This window comes from Pleurodeles waltl, chromosome 3_1, assembly GCF_031143425.1.
Source record: "Pleurodeles waltl isolate 20211129_DDA chromosome 3_1, aPleWal1.hap1.20221129, whole genome shotgun sequence".
Classification (NCBI taxonomy): domain Eukaryota; kingdom Metazoa; phylum Chordata; class Amphibia; order Caudata; family Salamandridae; genus Pleurodeles; species Pleurodeles waltl.
The window spans coordinates 165,036,054-165,057,566 of record NC_090440.1 but is presented as its reverse complement, the minus strand read 5'-3'; the positions used below and the strand labels follow the sequence as shown (position 1 = coordinate 165,057,566).

Here is a 21,513-nt window from a genome sequence, read left to right as displayed (position 1 = left end):
AGGTAGGAATTAGTCTATGGACTCTAGTGACAATATGGTAGCGTTATTTCTATGCTTCACTTTCCTTGTCACAATTCTAATCTTGTCATGCTGTATCGTCCTGGTTATTGCAGTACATGCTTTGCTATCTAAGATGCAGTTGCTTCATTAAAACCTTGTTGAAAAATATACTGCCTCTGTTTGTCATTGTGTATGTGAGACTAATGTAGCTGAGAGAAACAGATGAGACCTGAGTGACCACGATTTCCCTGAGAAATCCATTATGTCATGCGCTCGGCTGCCCAATCATCCCTGCCCTTGGGTAGAGATGAGGCGCTGCTAGTTAGCCGGAGCAAAACACGGATTAGGGCAACAGGCATCAGCTGCAGTGGGTAAGACTCCCACACCGCAGGCGATTCTGTCGCTCAAAATACAGTAGTCTCATTAGAATAATGAGAGCCTATGCAACAGCTAGAGAATTTGCACCAACATGCCTACGATAGCTTCCATTCCTAACGACCTTCTCTCTAAAGACACATGATGGCCCTACCCAACCATCTCAACTCTTTCTATGTTCAGCAGTACATTAATCTTTTTACTTCCATGAAACAAACACTGAAGAAGCTGAGAGTACCACAAGGTTAAAACATATTCAGTGCATTTTATACTGCCTTACAATGCACAAAATGTTTGAAATGGCATAGTCCTGTACCATAACTGTAAGTTAACTCATATATATATTTTAAAAAAACATACGTTGCTAGCATAAGTTGCTGTTGCTCTTCTTTTCCTGGCAGTCCACACCAGGCGATCCCATTCACGACAGACTGGTGAGGGAGTGAATACAAACATCTCCAATGCTTGGCAATACATCCCCAGAGTTTCACGGTTTCTTCTTTTGCACATGTCATGAGAATCTGACCTGCTGGATCCCACTTCATATTCACAATGGCTTCCTAAGGATGTACAGAAAGAGACAAATAATGGATGCAATGTTTTCAAAATAATACTTCACACATAAAATATGCTAACAGGTGTAAAACTTGAGCTAAACTGCAGGATCCCATTCTTCTTAACCAGAATGACCTCAGAACAGGATGCAGAATACAATATTCCAAAATGAAAATGTGAATATCCAAATTCTACCAGAATACGTAAGTAATTCTTTCTCCAAAACATAAGGAGTGAGATAACTCAAGGCTTTGATGACTATGTACAGCAAGAGAACAAAATTATGTAAGTGGAAGGTTGATAGAACGAGAAGGCAAGATAACTTATAGACACTGTAAGGCACTATGCACTGTGGCACTAGGTACAGACTGCTAAAAGTAGTGAATTTGATAAGGCTCATTAATCAATAAGCATTTTCAATGCAACTGGTCTCGCATTTGTTCGAGTTAGAGCTATTAGCGTTGTAAAGCAAAAGAAAACGCAGTGCAATCGCGCTATGTAAAATGCAGCGCAATCGCGCTGCGTGTAAAATAAACAGATAAAGTAGTCCGGGACTCTAGGCTGAAAACATCAAGCCTCGTATGTTTTTGGTACTTTATCGGTGCTGTGTAGGTGGGCTAAACATCGGAAAATGCATGCATACGTCATGCCTTTTACGGTGTTTAGCCCACCTACACAGCACCGGTAAAGTACCAAAAACATACGAGGCTCGATGTTTTCAGCCTGGAGTCCGGACTACTTTAGGGCTACGTTTAAGCCATGACGTATGCATGCATTTCACAAATGAAAGCAAGCGGATTTTAAAAGGCAAGCCCACAAACCAATGTAAATGACTGATGTGGCATGGGCATGGTTTAAAGCCCAATGAGAGATTACAGAATGGACGGAGCACTTTGTGCTCGCCCATAAAAGGGGGGGGGGGGGGGGGGGGGTCTTGCCTGGTTTTCAGGTGGGTAATGTGCACAAACCGTATAATAAATAGCAAGGTATGGGGGTCAGTTTCATAATGTATCTACTTAAAATTGTTCCAGAACTCAAAATGTGTGTGGTTTCAAGTCCTATTTCTAACAATCAGATGAACAAGATACTTACATTTAGTAACAATCTTACTGTTGGTTACTCTACTTAACTGCTGGTTCCTCACCTTATGAATGTTCCCCAAATATCACACTGGATCTGGAAACTTTAAAGCAGTACTCATGTGTGCCAGTAGGTGGTGTGGTGCAACTTCATCCTGACGTCGTTGCACTTCAGAAGTAACGCACAGAGCAGCATATAAGCGTCACCCATGCATGCTGATGTAGGTTGCTTTCTTAGGCTGTTTGCGTCCTCAGATTGGCATGACCAGTGTGCAGAACTCCATATTAGGAACTTTTCAGATGGAAAAATTGTCTAGTTCACAGCCTGGGAGGTGACAGGATTGGTGAGCAATCTGCAGTTAGACAGATTATTCATCAGAAAGATTATTACTGAAGGTAACTTGTTCTTCTGATGGATAATTCTAATCACAGAGTTGTCACCTGGTGAACCAATACCACAGCAGTTCCTTTCCAGGTGGTGGGTAAAACGTTCTATAGGACACAGTGGGCAAACTGCTCCTCTTAACAGACCGGTTTGTTGAGGCAGTAGGGATTTGTGACTATATGTACTGACGCCCATGCAGACAGGTACTCCGCCTGCTAGTGCACTGATAGTAGTCTTAGCTCTGACAGAATGAGCCTGTAAGCCCCCTGGAAGCTGCTTCTGTGCCAGTGATTGGCATATCCTTATCTAGAGAATGATCCATTGGGAGATGATCCACTTTTGCACTGCCTTTCCCTTTCTTGCCCTGGCGAAAAACCCACAAAGAGCTGATCAGCCATGTAATATTCTTTGGTGCAATCAATATGAAAACTTAAGTGCCCTCTTCGAATCCAAACTATGAAGGCTCTCTTCCGCCTTAGGGGCATCAGATGGAGCAAAAAATGCAGATAGATAGGTCCTTAACACCTTTTTGCATGGGAACAGTAATTTTAACCCATCTGAAGTCCAACACTTTCTCTACTTTAGCACTGTTTGGAGTGGGAATGATAAAGCCCCTCTGAAATCCAGCGCTTTCCCTACTGTTCCAGTCTAGACAAGGAATGGTAAATGTTAGTCCTTCAATGACCAACATTTTTCCTACTGTTGCGCTGACTGGAGTGGGAATAATACCTTTTACCCCACTGAAATCCAATGCTTTCCCTACAGTTGCACTTACTGGAGAGGACTTAATAAATTTTACCCCTCCGGAATCTAATGCTTTCCCTACCATTGCATAAACTAGAGTGGGAATTGTATATTTAATAATCTTAGACTCAGTTTTCATAATATTGGTTAATTTGATTTTATAGCATTGTTTTAGTTTGCCATATTTTATATAATCTGTTTTTATATTTAAATATATTTGAACATTTATAGCATTTTTTTTAAATGTATTCTTTTTTATTTTTCCAATTGTTAATATTTTAATGTTGATATTAATTAATATATGCTTTCTTATTCAATTGTTTATGTTCTTTATGGTTTTACTGCATGTGTATGTTAAATATATATTATATACATATAGTAACTTATTTAATAAAATTTATTTTACATTATATTAATACTTTTAAATTATTGTTATGAATATATATTTATATATATTCATGTTAAATTTAAAATGTAAAAAATGTATAGAATGCAAAATAAATGTTTAATTATGTTACATTATAAAATTGATATTTATGTCTTTCTTGGATGTTAGTGTCAGTGATATTTTTTCTGATATTTTTGTACTTACCATTATAAGTACAGGAGCTCGATATTTTGGTAAACAATATTTTTTTTACAACATTTTTTTCGACAATATTGTTTACCACAATATTGTGTCAGTGATCTATATATTAAGATGTTATGAACACAACACCGATTTAAACAACAGCAGTTGTTTCTATAATCGTGATTGGGACTTCAGACCAAGACATAATGTAAGAAACAGGCAACACAAATGCTGAGCCTAGAACGCAGAATGCTCTATATGCTTCTCATTCACAGGCTGCATCAATTGCATGGTAATGCTAGGTTACTGCCACTCATAGGCGGAGTCATTCTGCCCCTTGGACCATCTAATATGGCTTGAATGCAACAGGTTAAGGTGGAAAGTGATGACGCTGCCAAGGCTTTAGGAAACCTCTAAACTAGCTTGGTACCGCTTTTATGATAAATATTTGTGTCGAAATATTTGAAAGGATTTTGCGGTTGATTTGAAACTGTGTTGGATCATCACAATCCAAAACTTTCTTGAAAATCAGATGAAAACTGTAGGTGTTTTTCGTTGCAGGGCGTTTGCACCAAAGGCCTACCTCAATAAACGATATCTGATTTCCACAATCTTCCATCAGGGCATTTTGTCAGGAAAGCTGCTCTTGTAAATTTGTGTTTCTTGAAATGTACCCTGTGTGACAGGGCTCATACATCTACATTTAACCTGCAGTAAATTTACTAAGAGCTTCTTAGCAAATTGTTTCTTCTACATGACTCACAAGCGCCGTTTGAACCAGCAAGTGGTTAGTGTGGCTATGTATGAATTTAACACTGCCACATTGTTTTGACTCAGTTTAAAGAAAAAAAATGTCGTCCTTATATCCATAGATCTTAATATCCAGGACAATCCATGTGATGCATTAGGAGAAAAGTTAGGGTTGTGCACTTTATGACTAATCATGCCAGCAGAGGAATTCTTTTCAACAGCCGATATGACCCTTTAAAGGAAGCATGGATTTAAGAAACTATCTTTAGATTTCAAAGTTATCTAGGCAATCTCTCCTCTATTTGGGATACTTTGATGAAAGTGCACAGGTATCAAGTCCCTCTGCATGCTGTTTTATACAATTAAAAGAGCTGCAGACAACAGGGTACCACAATATCATGGTAAATAAATAAGTAAATATATGATTTAATGTTTTTTTTTTTTTCATCTCACAAAATCAATACGGGCAGGCAGATTTTATCACTTATAACCCTCTAAATATGGTAAAACTTTCCCTTTTGACAGAGCAGACGAAATTAAAAAGGAACAACTGCTCAAAATTTCAGTCATCTAGTCTGTGCCTTGGCTACACTCAGCAACCCAGCAAATGATCTTGTGTGCTTTCAAGTGAGGAGACTCAATCTAGAAAACAGCCCTCATCCAATGTCTTCTATTCGTAGACTTTTTTATTTTTATTTCACCCGGCCAATAATGCACTCAAAATGCATGCTAGTTCTGCTCAATTTATTTTACTTCATTTGTTTTTGCATCGTGCTAGTGAAACTAAACAGTAAATTCACCATGGTTAGGTGCTCCTTCCCACAATTACGGGGGAGCCACATTCTTCTTAGCTCCCAGTTTGTCATCGGATGCCTGAATCAAGATCTTGCAACCTAAGAATATGGAAACAGGGAAACCAGCATGAGGGTGTGAGGAAGGAAACAATGGTAAGGTTGTGACTGTGATTTTGGTGTTAAAACATATTTGTTGTACATTTCACCCATGCTGTAGGTGAAGTAAAGAAGGCTAAGATATTTTGGAACAGCTGTGGCCACGTAACTAGAGAATATTGGCATTGTAGGCTGGTTTCCATTAAGAAGGTAAAATAGGAGGAGGGTTCAGGGAGAATAGAAATACAGTCTGATAGGAAACAACTGTCAGGGTGAAGGGAAGTTATGCAAATAAACAGCAAGGGTAGAAGATTCAACAATGAAATTAACTAGAGTTTTCTGAGCAACTAAATGAATGGGCAGCAGTTTATGGGGAAAGCATACATCAACAGAGCATTTGTGATTAAAGCTAGTTGCATTATGAGTTGCGAGTGCAATGAAGTAACTAATACACAGTAGACTCCTGCCTGCAGGAAAAATAGACAACATCACCATACAAATGGCTTCAGATATGAAGGAGTACAACAGATATAAAAGTAGATCAAGAAGTTCTTACAGTACAGAGTGTGGACTGGTGCCATGGCCAAGTGGATGTGATCCACAGTGGCTCTGCATACTACTTCGCGATAAAGGCATAATCTGATGCCATCCACCACGTAACTGCAGTCTACGGGGAAACAGAAAACCAGTCGATTGTGAGGAAACACTAATTGCAGCTCTTGAAACCTGCAAAGTCCTGATTACAGAGAGAAAACATGGTGACCTGAGGCCTAGTCACAACGTGGTGGGCGTGAGAGCACTGGAGTAACTAGGAATCATGAAGAGCGAGAGACGACCAGAAGGCCAGGTGAAGGCAGCCTGCAGCGAGATCAAAGTGATCTACTTTGTTAAGTAAACAGTGAAAGAAAGTGCAGCTAAGAAGAGCCTCCTAATCACAGTGGCTGCCGAACAGCGGAGGAGCGGGGTGCCGCACGTGGGACTGGAACAAATCGGAAGCCTCCTAAGCAGATGATAGAGCTACCAATGCAATCTTATTGAAACAGGGGGTCCCTGGTGCTCATTGGACAAAGGAAAACATACAATATGAGTGAGAAGCAACGCCCACTTCGGAGAGACGGACCTTAAAATGGCTCCTTCAGACTGAATGGGCCTGGTGAATGAAACTGCGCCGCGAATAACCGAAGAACCTACGCAGAGAGTGCCTCTCGGAAGGATCAGGGATGGGATGAAGGAACAAACTGTGGCTGCAATATAAAGGGAAAGTATGATGCTTTACATGTGAATCTGGACACAGATGACCAGGTGCGTCTACTCCTCATACAGGGCAAGTTTACACCCAAAAATCAATGACAGGCCTAAAAGGTTCATACAATAGCTAAACACACTGTGCAAAAAGCTCCCCATGAATAATTAAGCAAGACACACTTGCTGTTGAATTAGCACTGTTCTGATTTGTATGACTCGGTCAGAGCCCCCCACGCAACTCACTTTGAACTCCCTAGATAGACTGCGACAATTACTTTAAGCCTTATTACCCACACAACCTGTCATCATATATGTTGCTCAAAACAACACAAATTAACGGGGTGTCTTGTTATTCCACCCCCTCTGAGGCTAAAAACAAATGGGGCTCCCCAGTCGCCGCAAGAGGACATGCTGCTTACAAAGGGGGGCCACCTTTCCTCCTTGCAGGAATTTAAAGCTGAATTGAGGGAAGATATGAAGACTAACATCAAAGCCTCCCTCGAATCTTTCAAGGAGGAGGTCAACTCTCACATGGTTTCCCTGCAGTCAGATATGGACTTAGTTGGCACAAGGACTCTGGATCTGTAGACGAAATGCCAGAATATGGAAGGCAGGCTCCTACCACTGGATGGGGAGCTAAGATTTCTTACATCTCAACTTCATTCCACACTCAAGTGTGAGGATTTGGAGAATCGCTCCTGCAGGGACAAAACGCGGGCGCAGGGTCTGGAGGAGGGTAGTGAAGGCCCAGATCTCAAGGCCTTTATAGTTCACCTTTTCTCTGACATCCTCAGCGACGACCATCTGGAGGTGCACCTAGAACACGGTCACAGAGTGGACCTGCGGACCTCCGGAGATGGGAAAGGGCCCAGGGATGTTCTAGTCAAGTTAGGCCCTAAAAAACTAAAAAATTAACCTCCATAGAGCTTGGAAATGGGAAACTGTAAGCTTTCAAGAAGAGACCTTCTCCCTCTTTCAAGGTGTCATCCCAGCTACTTTGGCGCGCAGACTTCAATTCTGCCCAATCACTGATTCTCTTCGGTCCAAAAAACATTAAATCCAGATGGACTTTACCTTTTGGCATCACATTTGAGCTGGACAACAAACAACATAATTGTGTCGAATTCACAAACACTGTCTCCTTTCTTGGGAACTCCTGGAGAAGGATCAGCAGAAACCGCGACGTTTGGGGGGCTATCGCTGGGGACATCCGGAGATGGAGGTTCCACCACTACATGGCTCACAGGAAGGAAATTCTCTAAGAAATGAGGAAGAGAAAAAGATCACTTTGCTATGACTCGCCTAAAGATTGGGCTGGATAAGCTGCTGCAGATGCTACCTTTGATATGGAATGCTCCTCAATTTTGAGCAGTCGTAGAGCTTGATTATAAACAGTATGAACCCCACCCTGCAGAAAGCTCATTATGAACCTTCAAATTCTATGGTGACTCCGTTCCCTGACTTTATTCTGCCTTTAGCTGACTTACAGTGATGGTAAACAGACTCAAGAAATCCTGTAACACTGAGGGGTACTGATGCGGACACTGGTCCATCACCCATGGACCTAACCAGGAGAAAGGAATTATTTTACAGGTAACTGCAGCAGATGCCAGACTTACTGGAATTTGAAAGTTTTGTACTGTTTTTAGTTATTTTTGATGTTGGCATATGGAACGAAGAACCAAATGACAGGGGTGGGGGAGAGGGGCTAAACTCGCCTAACAAGCATACACAGCTATGGAAATACTTAAGAGACCACCATTTAGATGTCATAGCTCTCCAGGAGACACATCGTAAACAAGGTGACGATGAGAGGCTACTCGCTTATATATTGCTTATCTGTAGCTACCAAATATAATGGGTGGTTCTGCTTTTTCACTCCTCTGTGCCCTTTCAACTGTAAGGTATTAAGATTGAAAAGGATGGACGGTCCTTAGTGGTTAAAGGTCTTTTTAGAGGGATACTGTGTACTACAGCGACGCTCTATGCCCCCAATTCCGGCCAATCCACACTTTTTTTTTTTTTTTTAAGTTAGGTCTGTCGATATTGGGGGAGGAGGGCTTTGAGTAAGGTGACATACTTCTAATGAGGGATTTCAATGTCATCTGGGATCCTGAACTAGATACCACACATCCCCATAGGTCACCTAGTGGGATATTCTCACACTCCATTAAAGCTTTGCTTCATAAAATGGGCCTCTTAGATGCCTGGAGTAATCTGCATCCTACTGTGAAGGAATATACCTTTTTCTACAACACACACAGATCCTACTCCAGGATAGATCATGTCTTTATTGGCCAACGCCTCCAACCAAATACTATGATGGTGATGCCCCACTGGAGACCATTTTTGACTGGCCAACACCAAAGTCCAAGTTCCATAGGAGGTATTTCCCCAAAGCCCTTACGCGTGATAGACTGCTCCGAGAGGAACTCAGAATACCATTAGAGTTTTTTTTTTTTTTTACCTCTATGACCCCAAGGACACCTCCTATGCCACGACTTGGGACGCATTCAAAGCGGTTATTAGGGGTAAATGGATTGCACTAATGTCTGGACTACACCAGCAACAAAAACAGCGAGAGAATGACACTGGGGGTTGGGGGGTTTTCAGCAAAAAAGGCACCTAAATCCACACCCTATCTAACTTTGCAAAGAAAAGTTTTGCATTGAAGGGCAGACTTCATGGGATATACAGTATTAGGTCTGAACATACACTCCTGCCGTTAAAGTAAAACACTTATGAGAAAAGGTAATAAGGTAGGACCTTTACTAGCGAGGCAATTACAGCTAAAGCATGAGAAGGAATTTATAGCTCAGGTAAAAGATGAGATGGGAGTGGTGCACTAAATGGGGGAGGAGAAGACTCGTTCTGTGATTTTTTTATGCAAAACTCTATACTGCTAAAACCCCTATTGGGGCAGGCCCAAACGGCATACCTGGACCGAGCAGATCTGACACAGGTATACCAAGACATTAGGAGGACCTGAATAGCCCCATCACTAGAGAAGAGGTTCAAAAAGCCATTAATTAACTCCATAAATCCACAGGTCGTGATGGCCTTACTACACAGTTTCATAAAATGTTTAGTTCTGATCTGACATCTCACTTAACTGCCTTATTTAATCATATAGGCAATTGTGCAACAATATCCCCTTCTATGAGCGAGGCTTTGATTACGGTCCTCCCCAAATCGGGAAAGAACCACCCCCACCGCTGTGCCTCTTACAGGCTAATTGCCCTTCTCAAGCTAGATGTAAAATTGTACACCAAAATCTTGGCCACACAATTGGAGCATGATATGCCTGAACTAACCATCCAGACCAGTCAGGATTTACAAAGGGACGCCAAACCCACAATAACCTATGTAGGGTGATACATTTAATCTAAAGTGAAAGAAAAAGCTACCTGCAGTTTTGCTGGCATTAGACAATGAGAAAGCCTTTGACTAGGTAGATTGGTAATTTTTGGTCGCCACTCTACTCTGGTTCGGATTTGGTGAAAGGTTCATCACTATGATCTTGGCCATATACTCCTACCCCAGGCCACGCGTCGTTGTCGATGATACAGCCTCTGACTTTTTTGTGCTGACAAGCGGACGCAGCAAGGTTGCCCTCTATCTCCCTTGCTTTTTGTGCTTAGTATAGAACTATTTGCAGTTAAGATCAGGGCAAATCCTAACATTCAAGGGAACCCCTTCGTCTCTGAAGAACATCTTCCTATTTGCAGACGATGTTTTGCTTGCTCTCACCTTTCCCCACACCTCAATACCAGTCATTCAAGGGTAAAGTAGGAAATATGAGGCAGTGTTAGGATTCCAAGTTAATATCCAAAAGTCCTATCTTCTCAATCTAACAATCCCCTTGGTGGAATTGAGACCCTAGCATCCCAGGCTCCCTTCCAATGGGCTAAAAGAGAGGTAATGTACCTGCGGGTTAAGCTTACCTCTGAAGCAGAGACATTATATAAAGCAAACTACCCCTCACTATTGTGAAATCTGAAGTCTGAATTCAAACAGTGGGCATCAATGTATCTTACTTAGAGAGGACGTATCAACGCGATCAAGATGACGGTCCTTTCAAGCATCATATATCTGTTTCAGGGTCTTTCAATAGAGATCCCTAGGGAGTTCTTTACAGAACTCTGCACATTATTAACGAAATTCGTGTGGAAGGGTCCCAAAGTACAACTCTCCTATAGAGTCCCGACCCTCTTGAGAGACTTGGGGTTTTGGCTTCACAGCATGTCCACATGTAATATATGGGGCACAACTCAGTGTGGTGTCGTAATGGTCCCTTAAGGAGTCCAATAAATTATGGTTACATTTCGATCGTGTAGTGGTGAGAAAGACAGTGTGGGATGCCCTGAGGAAGCGCAGAAAGGACCCCCCACGGAATGCATACTTAAGTAAACCCATGGCCACTATGATTAAGGTATGAGATGCAGCGACTAAAGATGACAGATTAACAGCTTTTCCCTCTCCCCACACCCCTATTCATTACAATAAAGCCTTTCTCCCAGCACAGACACTGGGGCCATTTGATAGATGGGGAGAGGGTGGTCGCTTGACCATCTGTGGTTGCTTGACCATCACAGATATGTTCCATGGGGTGGACTTTTTGACGTTCAAGACTTAAATTTACCAGCCTCTGTATTCTTTCACTATACACAGTTGAAACACTGGGTGACATGACCCCATATACGCCTAGAAGCCACTAGAGACCTGTTACAGATGCAGCAATTTGTGGACATGCGGAAATGTCCCACGGTTGCATCTCTGCTTTGTATACATTACTGCAGACAGTGAGCCACTCCCCCACCCCCCCATGTAACTATCTGGGATTGTACAGTAGATACCAACATTAGCGATAAACAATGGAACACGCTCTATTGAGATATACCTAGGTTTAATCGCTCTATAGGGTTCCAAGAGGCACACTAAATACTTCTTTATGATTGGTACTTGAACCCTGAGAAACTCAAAAAGGTCTACCCAGATACACCAGATACCTGCTGGTGGTGATGTGGGTTGGTGGGGGTCTGTTCTTGCGTGGAGATTGAGTGGCAACAGTTGATACCTTTTCACTTTCCTCCCGAAGTCTGTAATGTTATCTCGGCGGCCAGGCGGCAATCCACCAAAATGGTATATGCCTGCTGATGGCAAAAATTTGTAAAATATCGCACAGAAAAATGTATCAACCCTCTTTCTGCCTCTCTTTCTGATATTCTTACCTTCATTATTACCCTTGCCCAGCAGGGCTCTGCTCGGAGCACTCTTAAGGGTTATCTATCTGCCTTCCTGCAGGCTGTCTGACCAACCCTCTTTATTTATGTCCCCTATTGTGAATATGTTCCTCAAACCATGGCAGTACAAGAAAGGTTATGGAGGGCAAAGTTTTGCCCCAGTGCTAAGGAAATATACCAGAAGATTTTTACAAGGTACTGGCATTTTATTTGTACATCGAATGCTGTGTATTATGCTGCTGCGATTGATTGAACACATCATTCTTTCACAGAGTTTATTTCCCATTTTGAAAAGAAGTCTCCTCAAAGCTCTAAGTTGGGGATGCCACATTACAGTCTATACAAAATATGTGTGTGTCTATGATCAGAAAATGTTATTTACCCTATGTTTGCATGTGTTCTTGGTGTGTAGTGCTATAGATATACACGAGCCCGCCCTCCTCCCTGAAACTGTGCGGCTCTACCTAAAGATCTCTTAATACTTAACTTACTTTCACAATACTCATAGTACACCATGCTGCACTTTACACACATATCACTCAGTAATGACTCTTGTAGGAGGCTGGCTCAGTATATGGTGTACACCTATAGGTGAGGCATCCTGTACTGAGTCCAGGCAAGCTTTAGTGATAGTGTAAGTGGTTCTAGATAACCAGAGCTCTCATACAAAAGATATACTCTGTAAAAGGTAAGTAAAGACATAACATGACATGGGCCCCTACTGGATTGAGGGGGGAGGAAAACCATACACTAATAAAATGGAATGCGAAAAATCACTTCCAACCCACACAGACTGGGGAAGTACTAAAACCCCAAAGGTAAGTAGGTAGGTAGGATTCCCCAGTCGCTCGGGGCAGAGTTGTAACCCCGGGTGTCTGTCCATAGGATAACATTGTGGGGGGTCACAATTGGAGTTTTCACGTTTTAGGACCCTTCCCACAGGACCCAGAGGAAACCGGTTGGGACAAGGAAGGTTGGATAGTGTCCCCACCTGTAAATTCCCAGAACAGTGGAGTACCTACACCAGGAAGCCAAGGTGCATGGGGTGAAGTTGTGTCAGAACCTCCAGTTGAAGTTAATGGGGACCTCAGTTGTCCAGCTGATGTTGCGACCCGTGGACCAGGTCAGTGGAACCCAGGTATGGATTTCTGAAGAAGAGGACCTACGGAAAGAGGGGTCAGAGTCCAGACCAACCGGAGGTGTCCAGGCGGTCCGGGAGGGCAATGCCCACGCTTCTCGAAGATGCTTTCCTATTGGGAGGTGGACGAAGAAGTGCAGCTGTGGAGTAAAAGTGATGCAGGAAGATCCCAGGAGTCAGCCACAATCTGTCCCATGCTGTTTGTGGAATTGCAGAGGGGTCAGCGGGACCACCAACAAGCCTTGGCAAATGCAGGGAAGTGTTGCACTGAGTTTGTAGGATTTGTGAGGACCAGCAAGGTGCAGGTGACCCAACCTTGGCAGGTAGGCCAGGGCAGGTCCCAGTCCTCAGCACACAGGACAGCCAGCAGGATTCAAAAGAGCCCCGAGCAGGACCCTGTTGCAGGGAGGCCTCAGCAGCACAGCAAAAAGGGAGACCCACGTTGCAGGAGTTGCAGAGAGGGCGTCATTCTTGGAGCTGGAGAGTGCTAGAGGCCGGGGCTTCTTGGAGCTAGGAGGTCTTTGGACTGAAGAGCCTACAAGCCTTGACAACAGAAAACAGACGTGGTGCGCAGGGGTTCCAGCCAAGCAGCTACAGCGAGGGACCACAGATTTCCCAGTTGCACAGAAGATAGGTCAGACATCTGAAGAGCTACAGAACCACTACCTATGTTGTAGAGCTTCAAAGAGTCAGTGGGACAGCAGGATCCGTAAGCTGGTCATTGTTGATGAGGTGCATATGGATTCAGGAGAGTGACTCCTTCACTACAAGGGAGATTCCTTCTTGCTTTCCTAAGAGCAGGCAGAGTCCCAGTGACTCTGGAGGATGCATGACTACGAGGTTGCATAAGTCTTTGCAGAACTTGGAAACAAAGTTGCAGTAGGAGTCCTCGTACTGGTTACAGTCTTGCTCTTGGTTCCAACTGAGCACAGCAGCGGTTCCGGTGTCCAGGTTACAGAAGTGTCTTGCAGAGGAGACTTGCAGACAGTTGCTGAAGTCTTGCAGACGAATCTAGAGTTTCACCCTCAGGGGAGCCTTTAAGTAATCCAGGAAGGGGCTTGGACACTTACTGCAGTGATCCATCTATCAGAGGGGGTCAGGGACGTCACCCAGCTGGACTAACTAGTCAGATGCTCCCAGGGGGCTTTGCTCATCTTATTTCTAAGATGGCAGAATCAAGTAGCCACCTGGCAGAGCTCTGTGCACCTCCCTAGGGGAGGAGCTGGACAGGGCGGTGTTCACACCGCTGTCCTTTGTGTGGTTTCATGCCAGAGTTGGAACCATGGGTTCCTGCACTGGTGCAAACCGGTTTATGTAAGGAGGGCACCAAATGTGCCCTTTAGAGCAGTCTGGTAGCGCTCAGAGCACCACCACCCCAACCCTAGAGACACCCATTTCTAAAGAGGAGGTGGTTACACCTCTGTCTTACAGGAAATCCTTTGCTCCGCCTTCCCCTGCCCGAATCAGGCTCATCAGCAGGAGGACAGAACAGTGTCTGGGGTCAGCAGCAGCACAGGTTGGCATGCAGACCCTGCAAGGCTGCACAGGCAGACTTTGGGGGATCCTCCAGGGAGCCACCAGAGTACATGGTATCATGCAACTAGCACTGGACTTGGTGTAGTTGCATGATTCCAACATGTTTGATACCAAACATGCCTATGTTTGGTGAAGCCATTATGTAGTTGAACAACCAATGTCCGGTACATACCTTAATGTGGGTTCCCTGCACTTACAAAGCCCAGGAATTGGAATCTGGGTTTTGTAGGGGCACGTCTGCTCATGCAAGGGTGCCCTCACACTTAGGTCCATGCATCTTGCCCTTGGCCTACCAAGGGGTGTACCTTAGGGGTGACTTACAGGGTCAGAGTGCAGTGACCATGATATAAAGCAAACCTTATATCTGGAGTAAAATGTGCATGCACCACTTCACAAAGGCTGCAATGGCCGGCCTGTTGTCAAAGTTTGCATGGGCTCCCTCTGGTGGCACCATACAGGCTGCAGCTCATGAGGGACCATTGATATACCAGGGCCCTGGGTACCCTAGTACCATATACTATTGACTTACATAGCCAGTATGCCAATTGTGGGGTGTAAAAGTTACCATACAACTAAATTTAGGGGAAAGAACACTGACATTGGTGCCTTGGTTAGCAAGATGTCAGTGTGCCACAGTCTAAACATACTGACACCAGGCAAAAAGTGGGGGAAAGGATGTCAGAAAGGAGACTGAATGATGCACCCAGCAGCCGATAGAATGAGGTGCAAGAGAAATTCTCTTTTGGGTGGAGCCAAAAACCACTTTACATTTTACTTAAAAAATTTGTAACAAAATGGCACGTAGACAGCTGCATTGTCAAGCTGACCTAAACAAGCACAGTAGCATAGCCTCTATATTTGACCTTTGTAGACAATGGGGTGGAGGAATGGTGCTGCACATACTTTGTTTCCTAGGCTTTCTGTGTCATTCTCAAAGTGCACCGTGGCTGATACTGCACTTTCTTTACCTCCTGAGTTATTTCCTCTTGATGGAACCGTGAGGTATCCTTCTCCTGTGAGCAGTGATTTTTAGCCCAAGGGAGTGAAGCCAGTCTCGTGGAAGACACCTTTTGCACCTCAGTTTCACCCATACAAAGCAGCTTTCCCCCAAAGTCACATAGGCCCTAAGCTGCTGCGCCTTATCATCGGAAGGGACCTTCACTGGAGTCCCTTTAAGAGAATACGCTCAGCTCCAAGAGTCAGGTTTTAAATTCATAGGTATTTTGTCCTTTCCAGTGTGTATGCCTAATGTACTGGAATAGTATGTCTACTCTATCCTCCTGATTTTCCCACATGTAAAGATGTTTATTATTTAAATGGTGCCCTCAGTATGCACTCATGCACTTTCTCTCACTAGTTGCATCTGTTATTGCACTATTTATTTTTGTCAAACTTGAACAAAAACAGTAAACTAATTGGCATGGTGAATCAATGCGAGAATGTTCTTATCAATGGAAGCCTCCTTGGGGGGGCATGGGGGGGGGGGTGTTTGACAAGGTAGCTTATGTGGCAGTTGCATAGAGGGGGAGAGGTCCTATACCTGGAAGAGATGAAGCGCTCTGGTGCGGTGGTGACAGGAGAGGAGCGGAAGCCATCGGGATAAGAACTTCACCAAGGTCCAGAAATATAATCAAAGATTGTCCTGTTATCTATTAACATATCGGCCACGTGTTCCATGCAGAGAGCTTGCCAAAGCCTTGCATGCCACTCGGGGAGCTGAGAGGTTCGGGCAGAGGACTCTCCCCTGCTGTTGCAACAGAAGATCTTACTGATGGGGCAGCCTCGTCAGAGGACTGATGCTCATTTTTAAAAGCTCAAGATACAAGATTCTGTGCCAAGTTCAAAGCACCAAGATTGACTTGGGTCCAGTCGTTCCTAATCTTCTTGAGAACTCTGGGCAGAAGTGGTATGGGTGGAAAGGCAAACATGAGGACCTGAACTCCACTCAAGACGAAAAGTGTATCAGAGCGATAGCTGCCTTGGAAACTCCAACGTGCAAAACTGCTGCCATTAAGATCTCTATTCAAAGGTGAACAGATCTAACCAAGGCTCTCCCCACTGTGGAAAGAGTCCTTGCTCCACCTCCGAATGGAGACACAATTATTAATCCGCTGGGCATCAGCAGCTGAGTTCGTCTGCCCTGGCATTCAAGGAACTTGCTAGGTGTTGAACCACCAGTGTTATGCCCTGCTGTTCCAGCCACGTCCAAAGTCTCTTGACAAAGGGTCCACGACCCCACCCCGCCCTGCTTGTTGAAGTACATATCGGTGGTGTTGTCCGTGAACACCTGCATTAACAGAGGGAAGAAATGCTTTCAATGCTAGCTCCAGCAACTTGACCTGGAATCTGGATTCCACCGGAACCCAAAGCCCTCTGATCTCCACCTCTCCCAGATGGCCACCCCATCCCAGGAGTGTGATGCCTCTGTCACTACTAACATATCTGGTTGGGGAAGGGAGAGGAGTCTGTCTTTGACCCAATCATGGTTCATTATATACCACTACACATATTGTGCAGCTTCCTCTGAGATAAGGGACCAAGTTGGAGAGATTCCCCTGAAGCTGCACCCACTGATACTTCAGGTCCCACTGCAAAGCCTGCATATATTATCTGGCACGATTCACCGACAGGATTCACAAGCAGTCTCAGAGTAATTCCCACCGAAATTCAGGATATGGGCTGCACCATCGGTATCAAAGCTTGAACATTCTGAAGTCGCTGCTTAGGAGGATAAGTCCAAAACTGCATTGTGTCCAGAACAGCTCCAATGAAAGGGAGAGTCTGAGCAGGAGTCAGGTGTGATTTCGTCATGTTTATAGTGAACCCCAGCAAATGCAGGAGCTCCACCACCGTCTGAAGGTGGGAGACGATAGCCTGGGACAATCCCACATTCAACAGTAAGTTGCTGAGCTAAGGGTAGACAAACACCACTAATACCTGCAGATGAGCTGCAACCACTGCCATCACCTTGGTGAACAACCCAGGGGCACTGGTAAGTCCACAAGGGAGCAAGGTGAAATCAAAGTGCTTGTGGCCTACCTTGAACCACAGGTAACGGCTGTGGGTAGGAAGGATGGGCATGTGGAAATACGCGTCCTGCAAGGCGAATGCTATCAACCAGTTTCCTTGGTCTAGGGAAGACAAGACCTGGGTGTAGGAAGCTAGCCTGGTGTGTGTGAGCACCTATGGTATCATCACCTTATACCAAGTCCAGTTATCCCCTATTAGGGAGGTGTAAACAGCGTCTAGGAAGCCATGGCTCTCTAGAGGTGGCTGTGGATGAGCATCCAAGACCTATCTAGGAGACAGGCAAAGCTTTAGCAATACCACTACAGTCACCCAGCACTTACACACATGAAAGACCCACACAGTGTTACAAAAATAAAGGCACTTTATTATAGTAACAAATACTAAAATACGGAATAGGCAATACTCCAATAGGAGGTAAGTAAACACACTTATGTACATTTTAGAAGTCAGTGATTAGCATAGAAAGCAATAGCAAATAGTAAAAAGAATAGTAGATAGTAAAGGCCCTAGGGGGAGACCAAACCATATACTAAATAAGTGGAATGTGAAAGGCACCCCCCCCCCCCAAAAGGAAGTGGAATCAGTAGAGGGGAACCGGCGAACTTTGCACCACAAAAGGTAAGTACCAGGGTGCCCCCCAGCGAACAGGAGATAAGAGGTAAGTACCTGGTCCCCCCCCCCACAACCTGCAGGAAATCTTTGGAAAGGGACTGTGCAAGACCCAGACAAGACCAGAAGAAACCAAAGGTGGATCCTGACAGAAGAGGACCTGCAAAAGAAGGGGACCATGTCCAGTTCGAGTTGTTGCTACCCAACCTTCTGTGGATGCCGGACAAGGTTGATGGTGGATGAAGAAAGTCTGTAGTGCAGCACAAAAGCAGAAGAGGTGTTCCAGAAGTGATGCAAGTGATGTCCCATGTTTGCGGTTGTGAGGCAGTCAGTCAGGGGTGCTAGAAATCTACCAACAAGCGTTGGCCAAAGTAAGAGTCTGAGAAGAAGGTTTTGCAAGGCTGAAGAGGTCCAGCAAGGCTCAAGGGACTCGACCCAAGGAGGAGCGTCAGAGGTGACCCTCAACAGCTGGGAGAGTCACAAGAAGAGGAGGCAGCCCCCACAGGCCACCCACAGGAAGCAGGCACAGGAGTCGCAGTGAAGCCCATTCAGCACACCTGGAGAGGAGTCCCACGTCGCTGGAGCAGCAGGCAGGAGACTGTGCTTTGCAGGGAAGAGTGCTGGAGGTCAGGGCTACATGGAGCCTCACGATGCCTTGGAGGAGGAACAAACAAGCCTTGGTAGCTGTAAGAATTGCTGGGCACAGGGGTACTGTCCTGCAAGGAGAGGCAAGGGCTTAACGTCTCCCAAGTTGGACAGCTGGTAGAGAGGACCAAGGGGACCACTCCAGGTTCCCATCAGCCGGGCGTCATTGCAGTTTGTGCCTGTGGATCCAGGGAAGTGGCTCCTTCACTCCAAGGGAGATTCCTTCTTACTTCTTGTGCAGGCTGAAGACTCATCGCCCTCAGAGGATGCACAGCCAGGGAAATGTTGCAGTTGTTGGAAGGAGCCAGAGAAACAATGTTGCAGAGCGGAGTCCTTGCTAGAGTTGCATATTGTCAGTTTCTGGCGGGTCCAGTGGCAGTCCCGGTGGCCAGAAGATGAAGTAAACAATGCAGAGGAGTCCTGCTGAAATCTTGCACGTCTAATCTGAAGACCCACCCAGGAGGGAGACCCTGAATAGCCAGGAAGGGGGATTGGTCACCTAGCAGGGTGACCACCTATCAGGAGGGGGCTGTGAAGTCACCTGCTTGACCTGGCCACTCAGATGCTCCCAGGGGCCCCTTCCCACCTTGAATTCCAGAGGTAGAATAAAGTGGCCACCCGGAGGAGCTCTGGGCACCAACCCAGGGGTGCTGATGGACAGGGGAGTGGCCACTCGCCTTTCCATTGTCCAGTTTTGCACCAGGGCAGGGAGTCCATGGAGTGGGGGTCCCTGGACTGGTGTAAACCAGTTAATGCAAGAATGCCCTTCAAAGCATACCAATGGCTTTGGAGAGGCTATCCCTTCAAAGCCATGTAATACCTATTTCTGAAGGGAGAGGGTGTTGCCTCCTTCTCCCAAAGGAAATCCTTTGTTCTGCCTTCCTCTGCTTGAGCTGGTCAAGTAGCAGGAGGGCAGAAACCTGTCTGAGGGGTGGCAGCAGCATGGGCTGCCCAGAATACCCAGGAAGACTGATAGCAGCAATATTTGAGGTCTTGTAAGGAGCCCCAAGAGTGCATGGAATCATGCAACCAATACTGGCAACAGTATTGGGGTATGACTCTGACATGTCTGAGACCAAACATGCCCAGGTTCGGAGTTACCATTATATAGGTGGACTGTGTCCAGTACACGGGTAAAATGGCTTCCCCGCACTTACGAAGTCCAGAGTAATGCAGCTGGAGTTCGTTGGGGTACCTCTGCTCATGCAGGGGTGCCCTCACACACAAGTACCTGCACCCTGCCCTCTGGGCTAGGAGGGCCTGCCATAGGGGTGACTTACGGTGACCTGGTGCAGTGACCTGTAGTGAAAGGGTGCATGAACCTTTTCACGCAGGCTGCAATGGCAGGCCTGAAGACACATTTTGCATGGGCTCCCATGGGTGGTACAATATATGTTACAGCCCATGGGGAACCCCTGGTGCACCAATGCCCTGGGTACCTAAGTACCATATGCTAGGGACTTATATGGCGGCACTAGTATGACAATTATGATGTGTGCTAAGTCCTAAGTAACCAAATTTAGAGGTAGAGAGCACAGTCACTGGGGTCCTGGTTAGAGGATCCCAGTGAACACAAGTCAAAAACACACTGACAGCAGGCAAAAAGTGAGGGTAACATGCCAAAAAGAGGGTACTTTCCTACACTGTGCCAAAACAAGAATCTTGAATTTCTCCTTTTTGAGGAAGAGATTGAAGGTTCGGAGGCCTAGGATAGGGCGAAGACCCTAGTTCTTTTTGGGAATCATAAAGTAGCAGTAGTAACAACCACTGCCAACTTCTGATAATGGAACTCTCTCTATAGCTCCCTCGACCAAGAGAGCTGTAACTTCCTCTTGGAGCAGAGAGAGATGATCCCCTGCCAGCTGTTCCTGTTTTGGTGGTATATGGGGAGGGAAAGATTGAAATGGAGGCAACAGCACCTCCGAATGATCTGCAAAACCCATTTGTCCGAAGTAATGGACTGTCAGTGGAAGAGATGATGCAGACTGCACCGCATCCATGTCCTTGCACAGCTTAGGAAGCTTGTGCAGATGGTGGCTGGCATAGGGCTGATGTGGTGGCACATCCCTTCCGTATCCACAAATGGGGCGAAAGGCAGACTGGGGGCAAGGTGTTACTGAGAGGCCCAAGGACTTGGGTGTAGCCTGCAAGTCCTTGAAACGCTCCAGCGTTGAATCTGCCTTTTCTACAAAGAGATGCGTCCTGTCAAAGGGCATGTCCATGAAATTTGCCTGGACATCCCCTGAAAAGCCGGATGTTTTCAGCCAGGTGTGGGGCCTCAAGGCCACTGATGATGAAACTGCTCTCTCAGCGAGTCAGTCATATCCAAACCACAGCTAATGATGTACTTTGCCGAGACCCCCCCATTTCTTACTGCTTGGGAGAGGATGGGCTGGGCCTCCTCCGGAATATGTGGCAGCACTTGCGCAACTGTATACTACAGGTTATGGGAGTAACAGCCCAAAAGGCATGCAGTGTTCAGCGATTGCAATGCATTGCTGGTGGAAGAAAACATCTTCTTCCCAAGTGTGTCCAGCCTCTTGGATTCCCTGTACTGGGAGCAGCGGGGAACGCGCCATGGAAAGTTGAGGCTTGGTCTACCAAGCTGTCAGGGATGCAGTGTTGGTTGAGAAAACTGGGATCACCCAAGGAAGGAAGATGGCGGCAGGCAATTGTCCTATTCACAGGACCCCCTGTGCTGGGCTTGGACCATTGGTC

The 21,513-nt window shown here is 45.5% G+C and overlaps 1 protein-coding gene across 12 annotated transcripts in view; it reads right to left on the bottom strand.

Moving 5' to 3' along the window:
- The window catches only part of HERC1 (HECT and RLD domain containing E3 ubiquitin protein ligase family member 1), a 1,155,039-nt gene that overhangs the window by 286,678 nt on the left and 846,848 nt on the right, over positions 1 to 21,513 (bottom strand). For all 12 annotated transcript variants that reach the window (XM_069222059.1, XM_069222062.1, XM_069222061.1 and 9 more), the window contains exon 56: positions 736 to 935. In XM_069222059.1, coding sequence (XP_069078160.1) covers positions 736 to 935 — 200 coding nt within the window. The remainder of the gene's footprint in view (positions 1 to 735; positions 936 to 21,513) is intronic.